The sequence below is a fragment of the Bufo bufo genome, chromosome 7 (assembly GCF_905171765.1).
Source record: "Bufo bufo chromosome 7, aBufBuf1.1, whole genome shotgun sequence".
NCBI classification, from domain to species: domain Eukaryota; kingdom Metazoa; phylum Chordata; class Amphibia; order Anura; family Bufonidae; genus Bufo; species Bufo bufo.
The window spans coordinates 133,684,919-133,711,389 of NC_053395.1; the positions used below are offsets into that span (position 1 = coordinate 133,684,919).

Below are 26,471 nucleotides of genomic sequence, written 5' to 3' on the forward strand. Positions count from 1 at the left end.
GCTACTCGCCAATTTAGAGTTATGTTCTCCACCCAGAATAAGAAAAAAGAAGTCTCAATATTTTTTCTTACTGGATTTTTACAAGCCTGGGCATGGTTTATGCATATCTGAATGTATAAATTATTTGTCTTCTGAGTGCAGTGGAACAATTAAATATGCACAAGAGGAGTCAAATGTGTCCATGAACCAGAGATTATCACAGTTACATAAAGGTTTGTGCGGCATGTGATTACTCAATACATGGAGGACAGTCATTGAGAGTGTTTTTAGAGCAGGGGTGTAGCCTATAGATATCAAGTGTCTTCAGCATAATGGAGTGTATTCAGCCTAACACAAGTATATTCAGCATAATAATGGAGTGTATTTGGCATCAAGTGTATTCAGTCTAAACACAAGTGTATTCAGCATAATAATGGAGTGTATTTGGCATCAAGTGTATTCAGTCTAAACACAAGTGTATTCAGTCTAAACACAAGTGTATTCCGTCTAAACACAAGTGTATTCAGTCTAAACACAAGTGTATTCAGTCTAAACACAAGTGTATTCCGTCTAAACACAAGTGTATTCAGTCTAAACACAAGTGTATTCAGTCTGAACACAAGTGTATTCAGTCTGAACACAAGTGTATTCAGTCTAAACACAAGTGTATTCAGTCTAAACACAAGTGTATTCAGTCTAAACACAAGTGTATTCAGCATAATAATGGAGTGTATTTGGGATCAAGTGTATTCAGTCTAAACACAAGTGTATTCAGTCTAAACACAAGTGTATTCAGTCTGAACACAAGTGTATTCAGTCTAAACACAAGTGTATTCAGCATAAGAATAGGGGGGAGTCTGGAGCCAGCACGCAGCTTCCAGCCCCTTATTGAATTACAGTCCAGATAGTGAACTGAGTATAAATTGATCCATTAACAGAAAATAGTCAACACAACTGATAGTTTTTAAATGGGTAGACTTAATGGTCAGTAATAATGATTCAGCTGTAATAAAAGTTAAGTTTTATCGGAGTGAAAGGCATATGTCAAGATAAGGCAAAAACAGTTTTAGGACTATAGGCAAATTATGCATGTGATTACTCAGGCAGTCACCGGCCTTGGCAGTAACACACCATACTTACTGGAATAACCACTGTAGCCAGCCATTGGATTAAGTGATCATGTGCCAGTTTGGCATTAATATGTAATATCTGCAGGCACAGGCTCGACAGGCCCACAGGGAAACAGGGAAATCCCCCTAGCTGAGATAACTTTAGGGTACCGAAGCAAGCCAGTCAGCATCTTGCTGCTGTCTGCCACTGTACCAGCTGGTAGTATCTGCATGTAGCTGTACAGTGGGCCCCAGAATGAATTTTACTAATGAGCCCTCTAGCCTGACACTGTGCAGGCATATAAAAAAGCCCACCAAAGCATCGTTCCTAGATCTGCAAGCGATTTAACAGATTAATCTTTTTTGCAATTTTATGACATTTTCTGCTGACTTTTAAACAGCCTCTGGAACTTATCAACAACTGGGCATGCCTCAACTATAAAGCCCACCACAACATTTGAGAGGTACTACTTTATATACCACCATCTGTTGGGTGCTGCTATAAAATATAAAGATCAAAAATAGGCTATGTAAAACTACATTGAACATTCATCAGACATGGCTCCTTTTCCATATTAGCCACAAAAAAAGAATGGGGTATCCACACGCTGCTAATTACAACGTAGGACACTGTTCTCTTTTCTTTGGGTGTAGATTATATTGCAGTTATGAAAGATAACAGCTAATGCACAAATGAATCAATATATATGCTATCATTTACAGAACTTCTGACTATAGAGGCTAAGAGCTTTGAGACGTACATTAGATACTGTACTTATATGATGAGTTCTACATTACATAGATCAAAGAGGCAGATAGGTCATTACATTACGTTCGAAGAGGCAGGTAGGTCCCAGCCAAATAACAGTTCTTAAAAAAGTGTCTGAAATTCTATAATGATGGCTCAGTGCCCGGAACTCCAAACAGTTTATGACTTTTGCAATAGTTCTGCATTGGAAATCTTATTTTTTTTTTGTGCTAAATTAAACTGTCTAGTCTAGTTTATAATACCTATTTGCTGGCTTAGTTTACACCAAACATTTGTCCAAATGACATGAGAAATTCCAATATGCCAAAATTTTGTCTCAGACTGAAAAATGTTTCATAATACACCAAAATTCTGTTTTAAACCAAAATTCTGCCCCAAAGCACCAAAATTCTGTCCTCGAAAAAATGTAAACACTAAATTGCTCTAATCTGGGCCACTTTTATGCACTATAATTATTATTTTCTATTATCTAAATAGTAAATATGTCTAAAATTAGGTGCACCAAAATTTTGCCACAAAGAAAGTGGAGTACTTTCTATAGAAAATGTGGGCCATATGGAAGAATTTATTATGAGGGTAATATTTGATCTAAATTTTGCTTGAATCTGCACCAAATGTATCCAATATTGCACATTTTTAAATGTAATACATCCTTAAACTTAAAGACGACCTTTCACCAGAATAAAACATCTAAACTAACTATACAGACATGGAGAGCGGCGCCCAGGGATCCCCCTGCACTTACTGTTATCCCCAGGCGCCGCTCCGTTCTCCCGTTATAGCCTCCGGTATCTTCATAGTTAGGCTCCACCCAGGGGAACCTGCTGGCGTCTCTTTCTCCCATGCTGTAGCGCTGGCCAATCGCAGCGCTCAGCTCATAGCCTGAGAGGTTTTTTTTTCTCTCAGGCTATAAGCTGAGCGCTGCGATTGGCCAGCGCTACAGCATGGGAGAAGGAGACCCCGGCAGGTTCCCCTGGGTGGAGCCTAACTATGAAGGTACCGGAGGCTATAACGGGAGAACGGAGCGGCGCCCAGGGATAATAGTAAGTGCAGGGGGATCCCTGGGCGCCGCTCTACACGTCTGTATAGTTAGTTTAAATGTTTTATTCTGGTGAAAGGTCCTCTTTAACACATTGGTCTAGAAACGTTTCTACAGTTTTCTGAACCACCCCCTACTGGAGTGAGAACTACAGCAGAAGGAACATGCCCCCTGAGCTGTGATAGGGAGAAAGTTGCAGCAGAAACAGCATGTCCCCTGAGCTGCCAGCCTGAAGAAAATCTAGCAGAACAATTGGGAACAATGAGTGGGGGGAGCACTGGATCTATGTGAGGTGAAGGGACTGTTCTAACTTTATTAGAAAGACATTGTCATATACTTTATGATTCTGTTCAAAGGAAGGTGTCGCGCTGCCTCACTTGGCTGTGGGTCAAAGGGCTTGATCAGGATAGGATACGACAGCTTTTAGGTGATGCCAAACAATGAGGTTCCACAGGAGGATAATCTCGGTCACAAAACCACCCCTCTGTAGATATAAAGGTGCAGGCACATAGTGAAGGTCCACCAATGTTTCCAATGGTAATAGCTTTTATTATACTCACAAAAGTATAAGATCAATAGGCATAAAACAGAATAAAATCTCCGTGGTTATAACACCGCTCGACCCAGGTTTCGCCACACCAGCTTCATCAGGAAGCTTTTATTATACTCACTATACAATGGCTATAAATACCAGATCAAATATTACTGTAAACAACCCTTTTAGAGTCTATTACTGCGATCTCCTTAACCTGCAAAAACGGCATTTAAAATATCATATCTGATAGGACTTTTCAACACGAAAACCAAGACATTTAATGTTAAATGTCCTAGTATTCTCAGAGATTTTGATTGCTTCAAAATATGTTAAGCAAAGAAGTCTAGACAGCAGGGGCGTAACTACCATAGAGGCAGACCATGTGACTGCTATGGGGCCCAGAGCAAGAGCGGGCCCAGTTGGGATCATCTCCTCTTCTACTGGAGGTGAAAACTTGGTCAGGACTCTACCCTCTAAAGCAGGGATGCTTAACCTGCGGCCCTCCAGCTGTTGTAAAACTACAACTCCCACCATGCCCTGCTGTAGTTTGATAGCTGTAGGCTGTCCCGGCATGCTGGGAGTTGTAGTTTTGCAACAGCTGGAGGGCCGCAGGTTGAGCACCCCTGCTCTGAAGGAACCACTTTTAGCAAATGAGGCAGTGGAAAAAAAATGGCCCAAGGGTCATTGAAAGGGGTTTAGGCGGAAACTCTTCTGTCCTGTGGGGGGGTCCTGGTTTGATCCTTGCTATGGGGCCCTTACTTCTCTATGTACACCACTGCTAGACAGTACACCAGAAAATGCTCCAAAGTCACCTAGTGACATCTTTAGATAAAAATTTATTTAGTTTTATATAGTTGCTACATGGTTGCTCTAAAAGAATACTTTATATACCATAGTTGCATCACATATGTATCCTAAAAATGGAGCCCTTAAAGTGTAACTGTTGTTATAGTTTATTTTTAAGTGTATAGTCACAGGGATGTTGAACATTTTTGTAATATACTTTATTAGTGAAAGATTTTCTTCGTAGAAGAAACAGGGTGTAAAAAGTCTCCTTAGCAGCGCTATAACTGAGCATTGCAAAGGAGAGTCTGTCTTCAATGTTTTACTGAGCACTGGAGACGCCTGTGTGTATGTGTGTAACCTATACAGGCATCATGTATAGTTTTTCTTGCGTTCTAATACTGAAAAAAAAATCAAACTTTGGAAAAAATTCATTTTTCCTTTGCATTGCCATTTTCTGACGCACATAACTTTTTTATTTTTATGTGAATGGAGCTGTGTGAGGGCTCAATTTTTAGGGGGCAATCTGTACTTTTCATTGATATCATTCTGGGATGTGTATGACTTTTCGATCTCTTTTTATTACATTTTTTTGTAGGAGGTGAACCAACCAAAAACTGGCGAATTGGCCATTTAACATTTGCCATATGGATAAGTATTTTTATATTTTAATAGTATGGGTGTTTTCACCCCTGCTGATGCCCATTAATTCTATAAATTATTTATGTATTTTAACTTTGGGAAACGGGTGTGATTTGAATTTTTATATTTTTGTATTTTTTTTTATATTAAAAAATAAATAAATTGTTTACACTTTTTAATAGCTCCCCTAGGAAACTATAGCAAGCAATCATGAGACTGCTTTTCTCATAGACTGTTATGCATTAGAATTACACTATGTTCCTCTGGATCCCTGCCACAGGCAGGTTCTCCATAGGAACTAATGTCCTGTACCACTCCTAAGTACAGAGGCTGCCGCACATTGCATCCAGGGGGAGCCTGAGCATGTCCGGAAGCACGTGCTCTCGGTCTTTAACCTACTAGATGTTTTCAATGTATTGTCAATCGCATACATTTGTCCCGAGTGCCTGTTGTTTAAAACAGCAGGCACCTGGCTGCTATGGTGCCCACTTTGCTACCAGGCGCCAATTCTAAATGCTCGACTGTCGATGTAAATTTACGTGGGACGGTCGGGGAGGAATAACAACAACAACATTACATCGTTTCTTATAGTCACCTGTACTATTCATTTTTGAAACCTTTATAATTGGAGATACACTTTAAAGTCTATGGTGTATACAGCACATATCATCAAGTTCTAAATGTCACACTTTGTTCATGACAGATGATGTGAGAGATGTCTAGAAGACACTTTTTCAAACATATTGTAACATGACTCACTAACTCACTATTGATACATGGCTCACTCACTAACTTCAGATGGCAGATTGTACCGTGTAGTCATTGACTGTGTCGTGAATTGTTTTCTTTTACTTTCATAATCACATGTATAGAATGTTTCCCTTTAAATTTGGTCTAAAGAACTGTATGCTGACATAGTTTTATCACAGTGCAAGGGAGCATAGCAGCAAATGGAGAAACACTGTTTTCAATGTCCATCAACCAGAAGGTCAAACAAGGTGAGTTCTGCCAAGCAAGCAAAAATAAGTGATGTGCACAGAAAAGGACCTTGAGATTACCTTGCAACTAATTCACTAGAAATGCTCCTTTTAATTAATGCAAATTTGAACTTATTTTGACTGAGAATTAAATTAAGGTCAGTTGTATATTCATAGACATGAGATAGAGATAGAGAGATAGATTGATAGATAGATAGATAGATAGATAGATAGATATGACATAGATAGATAGATAGATAGATATGAGATAGATAGATAGATAGATATGAAATAGATAGATATGAGATAGATAGATAGATAGATAGATAGATAGATAGATAGATAGATAGATAGATAGATAGATATGAGATAGATAGATAGATAGATAGATATGCGATAGACTGAAATAAATGGATTGGAGGCTCAACACCTGGATGGATAGATAACGGTGGGTGCACTGCTCACTGGGTCACCTACCCAGTAAACAGAGAAAATTAATAGAAAACAAAAAGCAGGCACAACCACCTTCTGGAGAATATGACAGCAATTTAATAAAATGTCAGCAATTTTATTCAATAAAAAATATCGGCAATTTCATTAATAAAATATCCAAAAGGCAACCAGTAGCAGCAAACAGTAGCAGCAATATATTCAGTGATAAAAACAGTAGCAGCAATATATTCAGTAATCGAAACTAGAAGCAATTAGATCCAATGGTGAAATACGTGTATACACTCAATACTCAGTTCATATAGAGATGGTATAGATGTAGATGATGTCTCTGAGTATAATTATGTCAAAGGCCCATATTTCTCATCTTGAGTAAAAAGTCTCCTTATAAGGATATAGTAATGATATAAAGTGCTACTGAGGAAGAGGCAAGTTGCCTTGAAACGCGTCTAGCGAATAGCGAACTGCGGCTTCTACATCTCCACTATCGGTCCGGACCCAAAGTATAGAAGAATTGTGCGCACAAAAGAAGACGTTTTTAATACAGCTTTTAAATACGTATAGGACCTGTGGTGTACAAGACCTGTGGATCACCTGATCACAGCAGTGAACCAGCTGACCTGACCACCTGACCTGTCCATTAGGAACACCTGACCTGCAGAGTCAGGTGACACATCCACCAAGCTACACAGCGGAACGCTCCGACCACGTGAAGTCAGCGTCCCGGTCAATGGCTTTCACTCCCCGCTTCCTGGATTGTGCCCGATCACACACGTGAGTAGGTAGTAATCTGCTGAGACACCTAACGAACACTCCAGCAGCCATCAAGCGGTAAGAGTCTCATTGAGACCTTCCAAAAAACGTTGTACAAATTATAAGTATCCATATTATATGATTCTACACACTGGGCTGTCTATTGGATTTTTTGGCGGTGTAAACATTCAAAAGTGGGACTCCCTTTATATCATTACTATATCCTTATAAGGAGACTTTTTACTCAAGACGAGAAATATGGACCTTTGACATAATTATACTCAGAGACATCATCTTCATCTACATCTATACCATCTCTATATGAACTGAGTATTGAGTGTATACACGTATTTCACCATTGGATCTACCGGTAATTGCTGCTAGTTTCGATTACTGAATATATTGCTGCTACTGTTTTTATCACTGAATATATTGCTGCTACTGCTACTGTTGCCTTTTGGATATTTTATTAATGAAATTGCCGATATTTTTTATTGAATGAAATTGCCGCTATTTTTTATTGAATAAAATTGCTGACATTTTATTAAATTGCTGTTATATTCTCCAGAAGGTGGTTGTGCCTGCTTTTTGTTTTCTATTAGATATGAGATAGATAGATATTAGATAGATATTAGATAGATAGATAGATAGATAGAGGGCCACCATTATTTTCACTAACATTGGAGTGCTGCCTCATGTTCTATTTTAAGATAAAGATAGATAATAGATATGTCATAAATTATATAATTGCATTTTGTGTTGATATCACAGTACTATTAATGATTGATTTGATATATTTTGCAAAAAGTTGTGTTTTTATCAAAATTCAAGAGCTAGCACCTCATCTGCAGACAGCTGTTTTGGGGTGATTGCCCCCATCACTGCAGAGAGTACTGGCTTAACTGGGAGTGAGGCCTAAGTCAGGATTTGGGGAAACTACCTCTCCCTACGGAAAGTGCCTCAGTTGGTGTGAGGAGACTTATAGGCCATATATGCTCCTCAGGAATTATGGAAAGAAGGTATGCAATGAGATACCTTCTTCCTAGAATTCCAGAGGGGCATATATGGCCTATAATCCTCCTGGATTTAAATGAGTAGAACATGGACCCAATAAGAATAAAGGACAGACATGACAACCCATGACTCCTTTGTGATGATGATTTCCAGTGAATTAACTAAGAAGAGGATGTGTAAACTGTGACAGCACGGCTACTTTGCTGCCTCATTCTACGCTTCATTGCATGGCCATATGGCAATAAAGAATGAAATGGCCCATTATGGATCATGTGACTAAAGTATTCATTCATCTCACGGATCATGAGCTGCAACTGCAGTAAATCTACAAGCATAACAGAAAAGGGTCATTTTCATTTATGCCTTCCATTTAAAATACAAAAACAATATACTCTTTTAAATTTACACCCTCCTACAACTTGGAAGTTGCCCACAGCCATGATATGACAATGTGCATTAGCTTGTAAGCTGAGAGTAGTAGAGAAGAAGAAAATACAGAAACTAAACCAGCAAAAGCTTAGAGAATGCAAAACACTGAAAATAGATGTCCATTTGAGGTCAAGTTTTAACACCAAGACCTGGAAATAATTGTGCAGTGTGAATAACAGACATACAGCAAAGCCAATATGAAATTAGGAGAACATTATGTTATATCCCGGATCAGAGTTTTAGGCTGTGTTCATATGTTGTGATTTTACACACTTTAGTCGTGATTTTAACAAAACTGCTTCTCAGAAAGTAGTGGCTTCATAAAAAACACCCCATTTGTTATGCAGTTTTGTGAAAGCTGCTGCAAAGCTAAAATAATCAATAAGTAAAATAAATCTACCAACATGGCGTGTGAACACAGTCTAAAAGATGCAGCCAACATGAAAATCAACCTTAAAGAGGTTGTCCGGGCTTTTACTATTGATGATCTATCCTCAGGATAGATCATCAATATCGGATCAGCGGGAGTCAGACACCCGGCACCCTCGCCGATCAGCTGTTTGTAGAGATGGCGCTTGCTGTGCACACATGCCATCTGCTGTTTGTATATGGGACCGTAGCAGCGGAAGGAAGATGGCACGTGCACACTGTACAGCTGATTGACGGGGGTGCCAGGCTTCGGACCCCGACCAATCTGATATTGATGACCGATCCTGAGGATCGGTCATCAATATTAAAAAGCCGGGACAACCCCTTTAAGGACTAGAAGATGGTGCCACATAACCTTTATTTGCTAAAACCGCATATCCCAACAGATGGATGTGAATGCGGGAATGTGTGGATGACAGGGCTCTCTTTAATTTCAATCCGATGTCTGTTATTCAATATGCTGAATATACACACATCACAACAATGTGTTAAATGAAATATACACATATATAAAAAAGCTGAACATTTATAAATAGAGAATAACTTCTATTTACAGATAAGAGAAGGTATGTCAAACTGCAATAAACACATAGTAACTGTCATATGAGGAGGAGAAGAAATAACGTTAATGCCCAGCCCCGACACCTGTTACATTAAGAAATATTGACGTAACAGGAGTCTGTGACATATAAGCCCATGTGAACATGCTAGACTTGCTAATCATGCCTGTAATGCAATCCAAAGAACCAGGAAAATTCTGACATTCAATCCAGTTCCAAAATGAAGAGAAACATAAGGCGCCTGAAAAGCTTTGCACTTAGAGATAGAGAACTCATGAAGACATCTTTCCTCCAGAAACGCTCAGCTGCACTGAAAGGGATTGGCATGTACTGAGCAGAGAGTGATTTCAGGTAGGAACACTGTAATTCTCTCAAACTCAGAAAAGTCCCCATGGAGCAATCAGAAAATCAGCAGGAGCAACCAGTTATATATAGGCCGCCTATGTATTTCAATTCACCATGTACTACTCTGCAAATTTCCTTGCGTGGGTGGACATGCCTTTATGAAACAGTAAATCCTACATAATTCCCCACATTACTGTTCCATCCTACATCTCTGAGATTGCTGGGGGAACAACTAGCAGAAAGTTACATGCTGGGTGACGCACCATGAAGAGACAGAAAATGATTTCCTTCCAAACAAATGAGAGAAAGCTCTGATCATGCCCCATCTTAGACCTGTGGTTCAGTGGATTTTTCTTTCAGTCTATGTCTTGTAATATCTAGTATCTCATAGCAAGAACCAGAAAAACGATATCACAAACGTGTGCCTTCAAGTACAGTGTGTTAATGTCTCTCACCGTGAACTTTTAGTAATCTTTGTCAAGATGACACAATTATATTACAGTCAACTACTAAGAAATGTGAAACCATTCTAGTAGCACAACAGACGCTATATTAAAATATGTCTGTGTATAAATGATGAGCTGAAATGATTGGTTGATGATTGCATTGTGATGACCATCTTGATATCAATGTCCCTGTAGATGCCCTGCAATATTCTGGAGCGTCATTCATTTTGTAATCACAGAGTACCTTCACCAGTGAAAAACGTAACCTTTACTGATGATCATTAAAAATTCACCTAATTTGTGCCCTTAAAAAGCAATTAACATTGAGGCTGGGCAGGACAAGGAAAGGAAAATGGACTCAGCCTCATACTTGAGAAGTCAGGTCCAGGTGTGATCACGTTTACACTTAAGCTATAGGCCCTGCCTAGCAAAACGGAATGGCTGACCCGATAGGGGCGATCCCATGCCAGGAACCTCCTGATAAGCCCTATATGTTCCTGACAAGGGATAGATACCGCCACCCGAGAAGAGACCTAATATGACTACAGTGCAATAGTAATGTCATAAGTCTATGTATGTATCAGAAAAGAATAAAGTTACAACGAAAATAATTGCTCATAATACATATATGCTCCCAAATAAACCAGTGGCGTCCAGGTTTTGATCACCAGTGGAAAAGAAAGGAGCACATACCACATGTCCCAGGAATGCAAACTTTGTCCCGACGCGTTTCTCTGAACCGTTCTCTGGGGTTAGTTCATCAGGGGACCACATATAACAAAAAAAAAGTCCAAAAAACAAACCATACAGAAATGATATGTGTGCGAATCAGATTATATTATTGTAGTAATACCCAAATGATAATGGTAAATCTCATGGCCATAAAGAAAGACAATCCCCACATATTTGGGACCAAATATAATGCATCTGCATCACATACCAAATGTCCACAATGCTGCTACTACTGAGACACTTTTAAAAATCTACCACACACCATTTAAATACTGATAATCAAAGTATGGCTTTCAATAAAATTTAAATAACAGCAGGATAGGCCAATCAACATAACAATCGCTATGACAGAAAGGGGAGGATATGATTATACTTCCCTAAATCCCAAATGAGATGCCAAGCCTGGAAAGGGTACGATAAGGGATCAGTCTGGGTCAATTTTCTTTTCCTTGTCCTGCCCAGCCTCAATGTTAATTGCTTTTTAAGGGCACAAATTGAGTGATTTTTAATGATCATCAGTAAAGGCTACGTTTTACACTGGTGAAGGTACTCTGCGATTACATTATAATTTACACTAGTGACTACCTGACATCTGATCTATCAGAACTGTGAAAAATTGGAGCGTTATTCAGCCAATGGGAATTGAAAACAAGAAGAGCTGCTGATACCATTCACACATATGGAGGTAAATGTGTCTATGTGATAACTAGATATAGATACAATAAAATAATGATTATCATCAGGGTGGGTATTTTTCTTGACTTCCCATTAAAGAGCACTATAACTGAATTGAACCTTTAAAAACCAAAGAACTTTCCACATTTTCTTGCCTTTACAATGACATACAGTACACAGATAGACAGGACATAATTTAGTCATGCTATCCATGAAAGCGGAAAATGACCTTAAAATAAAATAAGTCACTAGCACAAGTTCTTAATTGGTCTCCTGCCAAATTGTTGAAGGGCAGATTTGTACCTATGATTCCATATTCATATGTGACCACATTGCTGAGAAAAATGTAATATATGCAAATGAGCCTCTAGGAACAATGTGGGCGTTGGCATTATTCTGAGAGGTTCTGCTCTCTCTGCAACTGCCATTCACAGGGCCAGGCAGTGTAAACGTGATCACACCTGGACCTGACTTCTCAAGTCAATCAAAGTGCAGAGGGCGCAGCAGTTGCAGAAAGAGCTGAGCCTCTAGGAGTAATGGCCACGCCACCATTGCTCCTAGAGGTTCATTTGCATTGTTAAAAAAAAAAAAATCTCAGCAATGCGGGCACATATGAACATGGGACCAACACAGATGCCTTCAGCTGCCAAGCGCACAGGCAACAGGTCAGACAGTTTCATAGGTACAAATCTGCTGACAGATGCCCTTACTGTATGTTTTAAAGGAAAGCTAGACTTCAGCCAACATAGCTACCGTTCAAGTGCCAACCATGTATTACTGTAGCAACTGGCAGATTTGCCATTAACAGGCTGGAAAGCTAGGTCTACAGAACAGGAGCCAGGTTGGATGTCATTTAGTTTCCCAAGGAACAGAATGAATGGAAATTGTAACCACAAGACAGAATAAGAAAAATTTAAGAACTTCATCTTGTGATATATTTTTAAAGTATGGTGAAACATACTTTAGGTCTCAAAACTTTAAGACACTGATCTCCAAACAATGGCTGAGGAGTCACGTGGGACTCTTAATCCTCTGGATGTGGAACTTAAGCTGTTGACATCTCCAGATATTATTACGGGTCACTGACAACAGGGATGTCCTAGCATTACCAAGTAACACCAGAATCAAACCCTTTTCACTGGCACTTGGCTCCTGGGGCGAGGGGTAGACTATGTGTCACGATTACCATCGCTGAAGTATACATGATGTGTGGGTGTGGCTGGACAACCAATAAAAAACATTTGATCTATCTAAATAATTAATACCTTTACATTGCCACCACTAAGGTTTGTTTCAAGAGCTCACACTCTTACAGCAGTTCAGTTACTCCCTCCTATCTCCACATAACCCCAGTTTATGTTAAAGAGGACCAGTCAACACAAAATGCAATGACGTCTGCAGGCAGCATGTTATAGAGCAGGAGGTAGCTAAGCAGACTGATTGATATATATATATATATATATATATATATATATAATGTTTCTGGGAAAACATTCAGTAAAACTTGTGGTTTATACACTGCTCTTTCTGACTTTAGCTGTACATGGGGGAAGGTGTTATCAGTGATTGATAGCATGCTCTGTGTAAGTGTGTATACAGAGATAGCGGTCAGTCACTGATAACACCTCCCATATGTACTGATAGCTGTCTAATATGCTGTCTTCAGATTGCATTTCATTTTTTAATGACAGCCCCTTTTTGACCTTCGACATATACAAACAGCGTGAATGTATGGTGCACTGATCGGGCAGGGGCCTGTCAGCTACGGAAGCCTATGAGGCCCACCCCCTAGGCTGGGTCTCATAGGCAAACTGTCAGTGTGAAACTGACAGTTCCAATGCTGTACAATAAAGCATGTATTGTACTGCATTGGATAAAGGATCAGACCCCAAAATATTTAAGTCCTTTAGGCCTCCTGCACACGACCGTTGTGTGCACCCGTGGCCGTTGTGTCGCTTTCCGTTTTTTTTCGCGGACCCATTGACTTTCAATGGGTCCGTGGAAAAAACGGAAAATGCACCGTTTTGCAGCCGCATCCGTGATCCGTGTTTCCTGGCCGTGAAAAAAATATGACCTGTCCTATTTTTTTCACGGCCAACGGTTCACGGACCCATTCAAGTCAATGGGTCCGTGAAAGAACACGGATGCACACAAGATCCGTGATCCGTGATCCGTGGCCGTAGGTTAGTTTTTATACAGACGGATCCGAAGATCCGTCTGCATAAAAGCTTTTTCAAAGCTGAGTTTTCACTTCGTGAAAACTCAGAACCGACAGTATATTCTAACACAGAAGCGTTCCCATGGTGATGGGGACGCTTCTAGTTAGAATACACTACAAACTGTGTACAAGACTGCCCCCTGCTGCCTGGCAGCCCTGATCTCTTACAGGGGGCCGTGATCAGCACAATTAACCCCTTTAGGTGCGGCACCTGAAGGGGTTAATTGTGCTGATCACGGCCCCCTGTAAGAGATCAGGGCTGCCAGGCAGCAGGGGGCAGACCATTGGTGGCCAGTGCGGCCCCCCCCCCTCTATTGTAATAATAGGTTGGTGGCCAGTGCGGCCCCCCCCCCTCTATTGTAAAAATTCGTTGGTGGCACAGTGTGCGCCCCCCCCCCCCCTCCCTCCCTCTATTGTAATAATTCGTTGGTGGCACAGTGTGCGCCCCCCATCGGCCCCCCCTCCCTCTATAGCATTAACAACATTGGTGGTCAGTGTGCGGCCTCCCATCTCCCCCCCCCCCCCATCATTGGTGGCAGCGGAGTTCCGATCGGAGTCCCAGTTTAATCGCTGGGGCTCCGATCGGTAACCATGGCAACCAGGACGCTACTACAGTCCTGGTTGCCATGGTTACTTAGCAATAGTACAATAGTAGAAGATTCATACTTACCGGCTGCTGCGATGTTCGTGTCCGGCCGGGAGCTCCACCTACTGGTAAGTGACAGGTCTATGCGGCGCATTGCTAAATGAACTGTCACTTCCCAGTAGGAGGAGCTCCCGGCCGGACACTAACATCGCAGCTCCCAGGTAAGTATGAATCTTTTACTATTGTACTATTGCTAGTAACCCGCTGCCACGAATGATCGGGGAAGGGGGGGGGGGAGATGGGAGGCCGCACACTGGCCACCAATGTTGTTAATGCTATAGAGGGAGGGGGGGCCAATGGGGGGCGCACACTGTGCCACCAACGAATTATTACAATAGAGGGAGGAAGGGGGGGGTGGGGGGGGGCACACTGTGCCACCAACGAATTATTACAATAGAGGGAGGAAGGGGGGGGGGGGGGCCGCACTGGCCACCAATGATATTCAAACTGGGGAGGGGGGGGGGGTCTGCCCCCTGCTGCCTGGCAGCCCTGATCTCTTACAGGGGGATATGATAGAACAATTAACCCCTTCAGGTGCGGCACCTGAGGGGTTAATTGTGCTGATCACAGCCCCCTGTAAGAGATCGGATGCTGCTAGGCCTCTGTGTTAGAATATACTGTCGGAAATGAGGTTTCACGATCTAACTCATATCCGACAGTATATTCTAACATAGAGGCGTTCCCATGGTGATGGGGACGCTTTAAGTTAAAATATACCATCGGATTGGAGAAAACTCCGATCCGATGGTATAAAAGGGACTCCAGACTTTACATTGAAAGTCAATGGGGACGGATCCGTTTGAAATGGCACCATATTGTGTCAACGTCAAACGGATCCGTCCCCATTGACTTGCATTGTAATTCAGGACGGATCCGTTTGGCTCCGCACGGCCAGGCGGACACCAAAACGACTTTTTTTTTATGTCCGTGGATCCTCCAAAAATCAAGGAAGACCCACGGACGAAAAAACGGTCACGGATCACGGAAAAACGGGACCCGTTTTTGCGGACCGCAAAAAAATACGTTCGTGTGCAGGAGGCCTTAGTGGAACAAAAAAAAGTTTAAAAAAAAAAATGTGAAAAAAGTGTTTTACAAGACATCAAAATTTCAAGTGAAAAAAGCACCCCTCTCCTAGAAATATTAGGTATTGCCATGTCTGTAATGAATGCCGTAAAAAATTAAAATGGTACCAGAACATCAATTTTTAAGTCACCTCTCTTCACAAAAATCGTAATATCAAGTGATTAAAAATTATCATGCACCCCAAAATGATATCCATAAAAATTTCACCTCATCATGCAAAAAATAAGCATTTACATAAGACCACCTCCAGAAAAATGAAAAAAATATGGCTCTCAGAAAATGGCAACACGAAAATATGTTTTTTTTTTTATTCTTTTATTGATACAACAAAACAAACATAACGATCTGCTCTATAAAAATACCATATGATCTACTGTCAAGTGAACGCTGTAAAAAATAAATAAAAAGTATGCTAGACCATCTATTTTATGGTCATCTTTCCCCCCAAAATCATAATATCAATCAATCAAAAAATCTTATGTATCCCAAAAAACAAGCCCTCACACAAGGCCATCGCCAGAAAAAATAAAAAATAAATATGGCTCACTGAAAATGGGGATGCAAAAACATGATTTGTATTCAAAAATACTTTAAAAGTGGTAAAATGTAAAAAAAATTGGATAATTTTTCCCGCACGGTTTACGCTGCAATAACAAAACCCAAAAAGCAATGGCAGAATGGCTGCATTTTTTTATCCTGCTTCCTAAAAAGCTAAATAAAAAGTGATTAAAATGTCATATCTACCCCAAAATAGAACCAATGATAATAGGAATTCATTCCACAAAAAATAAGCTCTCACACAGCTCTGTTGAAAGAAAATTAACCAAAAAAGTTTGGTTGTCAGAAAATGGCTGCACTAACACCCAGAGGCTGTTCCAAAGTAACATGGCGCTTATAAACCAATCCATCAAAATCTGCACTGCGAAAGCCAAAAGGTGGTCTTTTCCTTTTTGAACCCTGCAGTGTACCCAAACAGGGTTCAATAGGGGACAACTGAAGTAGGCGGGGCCTGCAATTCCATAGTGCGGCACAGAATCCCGCCTCAGCAGAACCAAATACCACAGGGCAGCACAAAATACTGCAGTCCCAGCCACAGTATTCAATTGTATCACTGTTATGAGGACGGCTTGAGTGGCCCTCTGCGCATCGGCCCACAGGGAAATTTCCCTGTAGGGTCTATGGCCAATCTGCCCCTGGTGAAATGCCATATATGTAGAAAACTTGCAATTTCTATTTTGCCGAGTCGCTTGTGCATTAATTTCTAAAAATACCTGTGAAGTCAAAATGCTTACTACACTACTTAAAATCTCAATGGGGTCACATCTCAGGGGTTTCATTTATTAATTTACTTCAAGGCCTCTTAAGTTGTCAGCACAAGAGGTGTAAATCACCATATTAGGACTGAAATGCACATGGTGTTCTTTTTACTCCTTAGCCCTCTCATATGTTCAGGGAAAAGATTAGGGCTCATGTTGGGTGTTTATAAAACCAGAACACTGCATAATAATGTGTGGGATTGCTTTTCGTACTGGCACATGATGGACATCAGCTGTGACTACATTTTTGCAAAACACCTGTAGGGTCAAAATGCTCACTATACCCCTTGAAAAATTCTGTAAGTGGTGTAGTTTCAAAAATGGGGTAACATTTTTATTTAACCTCAGAGCCTTTGCAGTTGTTGGCCAGTGCTGTATAAATCGCCAAACTAGGCCTCAAATGCACATAGGGCTCTTTCTCTCCTGAACGCTGCAGTGTGCCCCAACAGTTTATGACCACATATGAGGTGTGACCATATTCAGGACAAAATGGGTAACAAATGATGGGTTCTTTTATATTACACCTTGTGAAAGTATATCTAATTTGATTTATGACTCTTTTCATGATGCCAGCCCTGTCTTTTCTGGTTACTCAGTGACAGGCCAGAAGGCATCATCAAAGGTCACTCCTAAACACAATGGGGCATATTCATAACCAAAGTATATTGATTAATCCCCTAAAACATGACATGTACACTAATACAGGAGTATAGGGATTAATGAAGATTCTGGCAAAATAAGAGTGAATAAAAAATACTATACAGTGGCATGAAAAAGTTTGGACACCCCTGGTCAAAATTACAGTTACTGTGAACAGTTAAGCAAGTTGAAGATTAAATCATTTCCAAAAGGCAAAAAGTTAAAGATGAAATACACTTTTCAACATTTTAAGCAATATCAGTGTATTATTTTGATTTTGTACAATTTTAGAGTGAAAATAGGAAAGGAGTACCTTGCAAAAGTATGGGAACCCAAGGAGATTTGAGCACACAGATAACTTTGACCGAGGTCTCAGACCTTAAGTAGCCTGTTAGGGTTAAGGCTTGTTCACAATCATCGTTAGGAAAGGCCAGGTTATGCAAATTTCAAAGCTTTATAAATACCCAGACTCCTCTAACCTTGTTCCAAAAAATAGCAGCCATGGGTTCCTCTAAGCAGCTTCCTGACATTCTGAAAATGGAAATTGATTGAAGCCCGCAAAGCAAGAGAAGAAGATGGCAAATCGTTTTTAGGTTGCCATTTCGAAATGTAATTGAGAATTGGCAGTTAAAAGGAACAGTGGGGGTCAAGAGACAGCTGCTGGTAGGATTACTAGAAAGCATAGCAGAACCCCCACTTGACTACAAAAGACTTTCAGGAAGATTTAGCAGACTCTGGAGTTGAGGACACCTGCACAAATATGGCCTTTATGGAAAAGTCATCAAAAGAAAACCTCTCCTGCATACTCATCACAAAATTCAGCATCAGAGGTTTGCAAAAGAATATCTAAATAAGCCTGATGCATTTTGGAAACAAGTCCTGTGGACCAATGAGGTAAAAGTAGAACTCTTTGGCTACAATGAGCAAAGCTATGTTTGGAGAAAAAAAGGGCACAGAATTTCATGAAAAGAACACCTCTCCAACCATTAAGCATGGGGTTGGATCTATCATGCTTTGGGATTGTGTTGCAGCCAATGGCACAGAGAACATTTCACAGGTAGAGGGAGGAATGGATTCAATGAAATGCCTGCAAATTCTGGAGGCAAACATAACACCAACTGTAAAAAACAAGAGGTTGAGAAGAGGATGGCTTCTACAAATAGATAATGATCCTAAAAACACCTCAAAATCCACAATAGACGACCTCAAAAGGCACAAGTTGAAGGTTTAACCATGACCCTCACAGTTCTCTGATCTGAAAGTCTGTGGATAGACCTCAAAAGAGAGGTGCATGCAAGACAGCCCAGAAATCTCACAGAACTGGAAGACTTTTGCAAGGAAGAATGGATGAAAATCCCTCAAACAAGAATTGAAAGACTTCTGGCTGGCTACAAAAAGCGTTTACAAGCAGTGATACTTGCCAAAGGAGGTGCTACTAGGTACTAACCGTATGGGGTGCCCAACATAAATTTTGACCAGGGGTGCCCAAACTTGCATGTATGCTACAAATCAGTCTGTATCTGATTATATATACAGTTAGTTCATGCATATGTCGTGATATTATAATTGCGATACGAATTATGATTCTTTGTAGAGTATGGTCATGTCAACTAGCATTCTTTTTTTGTCCAAGGGAAAGTGTACCTTGTTATGCTTCTGCTGGTCCCTTGTCTTTGTATCCAGTATATGGTATGGACTTTCAGATTCTTTGTTAAGGTAATAGACCAGTCTTGAAGGCAGTGTGATTTCTTTGTGCATTTCATTGCTCTGGCTGTGGTTAGTGCTTTCCCTACTGCTGCTGTTATGCTGTGTTGCCTGTTCTTCATCTGCGAATGTGCCAGCCATGCCTCCTGCAGTCTCATTGCGGTGTGGAGCTGGTGGAGAGAGAAAAAAAAAAGATTTTACTGCATTTGCTCTTTGTCTCATAGGAGACTATACAGAGTGTAACAATGTGAGTCATGCTTCCTAAAATGAATACCTCTCTTAGTTCCTTTCCATAAATTACATCTGTAATTAAGTTCTTTAGAAAAATACATTCATTCTTATGATAACTAGAGATGGCCTTGCGGTTCGCCCGGCGGTTTCATGGCAAACTTTGCGCGTTCGCGATTTGCCAAACATGCGAAAATATGGCGATGTCCGCCGGAGCCATATTCTTTTGCATTGCGCTGAACTTTGACCCATAACACACACATCAGGTGAGACAGGACAGCCAATTGAGACGTTTCAGCACATGGACACACCCCCTACACTATAACAGAACCAGATCTGGCAGCTATTTTAAATTCTGTGTTTTGCCAGTGTAGGGAGAGGTTGCTTTGTGGAGCAGGGACAGACTGTTAGGGACACCAAACGCTAGATAATAGGGCCAGAAAAGTCCTTTTATGGACTGGTATAGGTGTGCTATCGATAGGTGTGATATACTGAGGGGTGTGATATACTTATAATACACTTTCTAACGTAGAAAGTATATTATAGTGCATTTGTATTATGCAGCAGTTGTGTGCGGTTCTGCTGCGACACCGCAGCTTTATAGAGGGACAAACACTATTGGAACAACTAATTGCAATGGGTGTGATATACCTGTTGACCGCCAAAAAAATGATTGAGGGGTGCAATATACCTGCTTCCACAAAATACTGATTAAGGGGTTTGATACAGCTGCTTCCGCAAAATACTGATTGAGGGGTGCGATATACCTGCTTCCACCAAATATTGATTAAGGGGTTCTATATACCTGCTGCCACAAAATACTGATTAAGGGATTTGATATACCAGCTTCCACCAAATACTGATTGAGGCCTGCAATACACCTGCTTCCAAAAAATACTGATTAAGGGGATTGATATCCCTGCTGCCACCAAATACTGATTGAGGCCTGTGATATACCTGCTTTCACAAATACTGCTCTTCTTTAAGAACTTTGGCACAGGGTCATTTTGAAAATGACAGGCAGAGGAAGAGGCATGCTGTTCCGCGAGGGTGGTAGGGGTAGGGCAGGTGCACCAGGCCGAAGCCTAAGTGGGAAATTGGAGAAGGTGCGTGCGATTACATCAAAGGACACATCAGAGTTAGTTGAGTGGTTCACTCAGCCTTCCGCTTCTGCACCCTCCTCACTCTCTGCTGTGTGCACCCCCAAAGACACCACCATAGCCCCTCCACTCGAGTCAGAGGAAATATTTTCCCATCCATTCCCAGACCTTACCGATGCGCAGCCATTCTTGGCATCGGATGAGGAGGTAGCAACAGTACCCAGATCAGCCCAAGAAGGGTGGTCCCCGCTGTTACTGCCTACTCCGAGATCTCTGTCAGTGGTGGTGAAGGTGACGATGATGACATGTCGATTGACATCACGTGGGTGCCCACAAGAGAGGAAGAGGAGGGGAGTTCAGAGGGAGAGACGGAGCAGCAGATAGGGAGGAAAAGCAGGCAGAACTCGCATTACACAGGAGGCAAAAAGCAGACTGCAAATGTATCTGGAGCGAGCCACCCACCATGCACGGTCACATCGTGCGCTCCCAGGACACCGGCACATGGCTCCGCAGTGTGGGAATTTTTTAACGTGTCAGCTGCTGACAATAGTGTTGCCATCTGCAGCCTGTGCTGTCAACGCATAAGTCGTGGTAAGCCCAACACTCACCTAGGGACGACTGCCTTAAGAAGGCACCTGGCCTCCCATCACCAAGCCCAGTAGGAGCAATGCCATCAGAACCCACAAAGCCACACTCCTGGCGCTCCACGTCCTGCCTCTTCTCCTTCTCCTCTCTCCTCCCATTTGTCCATTTGTCCTCCACTCCACCTTCCACCGTGCCGTCGTCTCGTTCATCTGGCAGAAGGCAGGCTTCCGTGGAACAAATGTTCGAGCATAAAAAGTTGATGACGCCGGATAACCCTCTTGCCCAACGGCTGACCGCTGGATTGTCAGAACTACTAGCCCGCCAACTACTGCCATATAAACTGGTGGACTCGGAGGCCTTTAGAAATTTTTTGGCCATTGGCTCACCGCAATGGAAAGTTCCTAGATGGAAATATTTCCCCCAGAAGGGCATCCCAGAGCTATATGGACACGTTCAGCGGCAAGCAAATATATCCCTGGCACACAGTGTCGGTGCCAAGATACATCTGACCACAGACACGTGGTCTAGCAAACACAGGGAGGGAAGGTACCTAATTTTTACTGCCCACTGGGTGACCGTGGCACCCGTGGGGATTTGGTGTTACCGCTACTGATTGCATGCAAGCCTGCCTCTTTTTCTCCTCCTCCTACTCCATCCTCCGTCTCCTCCTCGGCTGACTCCTCCTTTTCCACTGCTACCGCCTCTTCCGCTGCACCCCCCAAGCTCCCAAGAACCTATTCCACGTGCCAGGTGAGACGTTACCATGCTGTGCTGCGGCTGATGTGCTTGGAAGCCAAGAGCCACACCGGTCCTGCACTGCTTTCAGCTCTGCGGTCACAGGCCGATCAGTGGCTAATCCCGCTCAATTTGACAGTTGGTAAAGTGGTGTGCGACAACGGTGCCAATCTGCTGAGCGCGCTAAAACAGGGCAAAATGACACACGTGCCGTACATCAAACACCTGATTTGTGACTGCCCGGTGCGCTGGAACTCCAGCTTGTATATGCTTGATAGGCTGCTCCAGCAGAAACGTGCCGTTAATGATTACCTGTACGAACTCTGCAGCAGGAGAGGTACTGGGAGCTTGGTTTATTTTCACCGCGCCAGTGGCTGCTCATGCGCGACGCATGCACACTTCTGCAGCCATTTGATGAGATCACTAAACTGGCCAGTCGCAGCCAGGGCACCATCAGTGACATCGTACCTTATGTCTTCTTTTTGGAGCGTGCATTGCATCGTGTCATTGATCAAGCCGTCGATGAGCAGGAGCTGTAAGATGAGGAAGTCGCAATGCTGAATGAATTCCCGGGGGGGGGGTTACTCCATCTGAGACAAGTCAGCATGAGTCTGAAGAGGAGTCAGAGGAGGATAATGGCTAGGGGGAGGGGGAGGAGCAAAAAGAGCAGGCTTGAGGGGGATCCCTGGTGTTGTCCGTGTGATGGGGGGAGGAGACCGAGGACGACATTCTCCTGGGTGATGAGCAGTAGCCAGGGCGCTCCACCACTTCCAACTTAGTGCAGATAGGGGTATTCATGCTCCAGTGTTTGAAGAGGGACCCTCGTATAGAAAGCATAAAGGGCAAGGACCAGTACTGGGTGGCAACGTACCTAGACCCCCGGTACAAACGCAAAATGGCGGACATGTTACCAGCATCACAGAGGGCTGGCAGAATGCAGCATTTCCAGGCCTTGCTGCGAGAGATGCTGAATTCTGCTGTTGCGGGCGCTGGCAGAGGAATTTCCACCCACAGCGAAACAGGTGCGGGTACAACTCCTACCGCGCCTGCAAGAAGAGGGTGGTTTGAAGATGTGTTGGTCACTTCGGATATGAGATCATTCTTTCAGCCAACCCATCAACAGCCGCCTTCCGGATCCAGCCTCAGGGAACGCCTAGACCGACAGGTGTCCGACTACATTGGCTTAACGGCCGATGTGGACGCTCTGAGAAGTGAGGAAGCGCTGGACTACTGGGTGTGCAGGCTTAACCTGTGGCCAGAGCTGGCATAATTTGCCATGGAACTCTTGGCTTGCCCCTTGTGGAGTGTTCTGTCCGAACGGACGTTCAGCGCAGCAGGGGGGGGATCATGACCGATAAGCGCACTCGCCTAGCTCACGACAGTGTGGACTACCTCACATTTCTAAAAATGAATGAGGCATGGATCTCGGAGGAATTCAACACCTGTGACGACCACGTGTAATTGAGTTTCCTCATGCCAGCCCACACATATCCACCATAACCCAGAACAAAGAATGGTCCTTGTCTTATGTATATACAGGGGCATAAAAGGCCTTTTCTGTCAGATGAATGCCTAATTTTGGGGGCCTGTACTCCACTGGCCTACAATAAAATTGTTATTCAATGACCGCCTAATGTACCTCCAGCCACATAATCACTTGTTCTTTTCTGTCAGATGAATGTATTTTTCGCCCTATAAGACGCACCGGCCCATAAGACGCACCTAGGTTTTTGAGGAGGAAAATAAGAAAAAAAAATTTTTTAACCAAAAGGTGTGCTTTTGGTGGGTTTGAACTAATGGCGGTCTGTGCATGACACTATTATGGGGGATCTGTGGATATTGCACTGTTATTGGGTGGGGGATTTGTGGATGGCACTGTTATGTGGGGGAGCTGTGGATGGCATTATGATGGGGGGGTCTGTGGATGGCATTATGATGGTGGGGGGATCTGTGGATGGCATTATGATGGTGGGGGGGATCTGTGGATGGTATTATGATGGTGGGGGGATCTGTGGATGGCATTATGATGGTGGGGGGATCTGAGGATGGCATTATGATGGTGGGGGGGATCTGAGGATGGCATTATGATGGGGGGGATCTGTGGATGGCACTGTTATGGGGTGGTGGATCTGTGGATGACACTGCTATATGTGTCATCCACAGATCCCCCCATAACAGTCCCATCCACAGATCCCCCCCACCATCATAATGCCATCCACAAATCCCCCCCATCATAATGCCATCCACAGACCCCCCCCCCCATCATTATCCCATTCACAGATTCCTAGGGAGGGACTGTAGTAGGCGGGGAGAGCGGCGGGGCCGTGCAGGCACTGTACTCTGGCCCCGTAGCTCAGTATGTACTGTATTATACGTAGTGTTAATCATCAGATCTAAACTGAATAATGATGCGCTCCCCATGTGTAACGTACTTACCGGTACACATGTCACGCTCCTGTAGTAAGCACTAGCAGCTAGCAGGCAGGCTGGGCGGCCGTAACTCACTGAGGTCACATGGCTGCTTCGCCTACTTCATTCATAAAGTAGACGGAGCAGGCACGTGACCTCCGTGAGTTACGGCCGCCCGGCCTGCCTGCTAGCACTTACTATAGGAGCGTGACATGTAAGTAGGGTACACATGGGGAGCAGGGGGAGCGCATCATTATTCAGTTTAGATCTGATGATTAACACTACGTATAATACAGTACATATTGAGCTGCGGGGCCAGAGTACAGTGCCTGCACGGCCCCGCCGCTCTCTCCGCCTACTACAGTCCCTCCTCCCTCCTCACTAATACATCGCAGTCTGCGATGCTGCAGCATCGCAGACTGCGATGTAAATTGCCAGCATTCGCCCCATAAGACGCAGGGGCACAGTGGAAAAGTGCGTCTTGTGGGGCGAAAAATATAGTAATTTATGGGGCCTGTACTCCCGTGGCCAAAGATAAAAAATTTCTAGGCTCCAGCAGGGCACATTTTTGAGAGTTTCCCTTTAAGATGCATAAAAATGGACCCTGATTAAAATATGTATTTTTTGTGAGAATCTTTGCCATTGATCCCCCTCTGGTATGTCACTGTCCATGTTGCGGGACTATTTGTGCACTTCTAGTAAGTATTTGGTGGCTGCAAATATGACCTGAAGCTTTTTCAGGTTTGCCTGCCATTAAAGTGAATAGGGCCCGCAGCGAACGCGCAGTTCACAAACATTTGATCGCGAGTGCGATGTTCCGGCTGATGTTCGTCCATCACTAATGATGATGACAAAAGTGAATATGGAATTGTAAATATTCTAGTGTGTAGTCATGTCATGCCAGGCTTCATCGTGTTAGCATGAGTCAGTCCAGGATTATGGCCCGACTGCAGTATTTGGATGTTTTACCTGGAACAGATTATAGAGTCTGTCTGTGGGGCCAGTGCATGACTCTGGACCAAGTATCTATTCCTAGATCTGTAGCCAAGCACCCTTTGTGGGTATTTTATTTAGCTAATTTCTAGGTTTTGCCTTGTGGTGTGTATCCCAGGTTATATATTATGACACATGTTGATGCCAGTGTGTCAAATACTGACACACTTTAATTGGTACCTAATAAAGCTTCAAACGGAAGATTCTTTGTACATAGTAGATTCGTACAAAGCTCTTATTTTTTTTCTGCATGTCTAGACTCATCCATCTATTACTACAAAATGAGACAAGAACTCACATCAGAAGTCCAGTTGAGGTGATCCAATGATGCCACTACATCCAGAAGTTTTTGTGTTACTACCACTTCCTGTAAAACTTTGACCGCAAATCAGTCCATGTGCCGTGCATGGACAGATTTTTTTCATATACAATCATCTGCTGAAGCATGGAAAAATTGTGAACAGCTTTACACTTAAATATGTTAAGGTTTGTTGTGTCTATTTCTCATGTTGCCAGTCAAATGTACAGCAGAAATATACCATCTGTTTAACAGCATGGGATGAGGGAAACCATATTTAATGCAAACTGTGTTATATTTAGCTTTGTCTCTATATTGTGAAAGGTTTAATACATACTTGCATGAATACCTGTTCATGGGGAAATACTGTTAAAATGATCTGATATGACATAGGTGCAGAAGATTTTATTGCATGACGAAATCCCTACTGCACAGATTTCACGTTACTGAATATCATTACAAGATACAAGATACAAAAATAACATTACAAGAATATTTCCATTGGTTTTAATGACCATTTTCTGTCAGACTTTCAGTAACTGAAATCTCAGAGTAATAGAAGTTTAGCACTCTATAGAACCATTACATTTTGGAAATCAGTGGCAGTCCAAGCTGACAAACTTCACCCTATCGGGAGATTATTTTGCTTTATTTGCATTTTATGCTTATGGGTGCTTACATGGACAGTGGCTGTTTAATTACAGGCATTGTATCTTTTCTGGATGTTTGCATGGTTTCCTCTCATACATAAAAAAGATGTGTGTGTATATATATATATATATATATATATATATACACCCACAGGTGAAACTCAAAAAATTAGAATATCGTGCAAAAGTCCATTTATTTCA

General features: G+C 42.4%; 1 protein-coding gene across 1 annotated transcript in view; it reads right to left on the reverse strand.

Moving 5' to 3' along the window:
• Positions 1-26,471, reverse strand: part of ADAM23 (ADAM metallopeptidase domain 23) — a 475,404-nt gene that overhangs the window by 417,565 nt on the left and 31,368 nt on the right. The window contains 1 exon segment of the mRNA XM_040441050.1: positions 19,213-19,442. Coding sequence (XP_040296984.1) covers positions 19,213-19,442 — 230 coding nt within the window.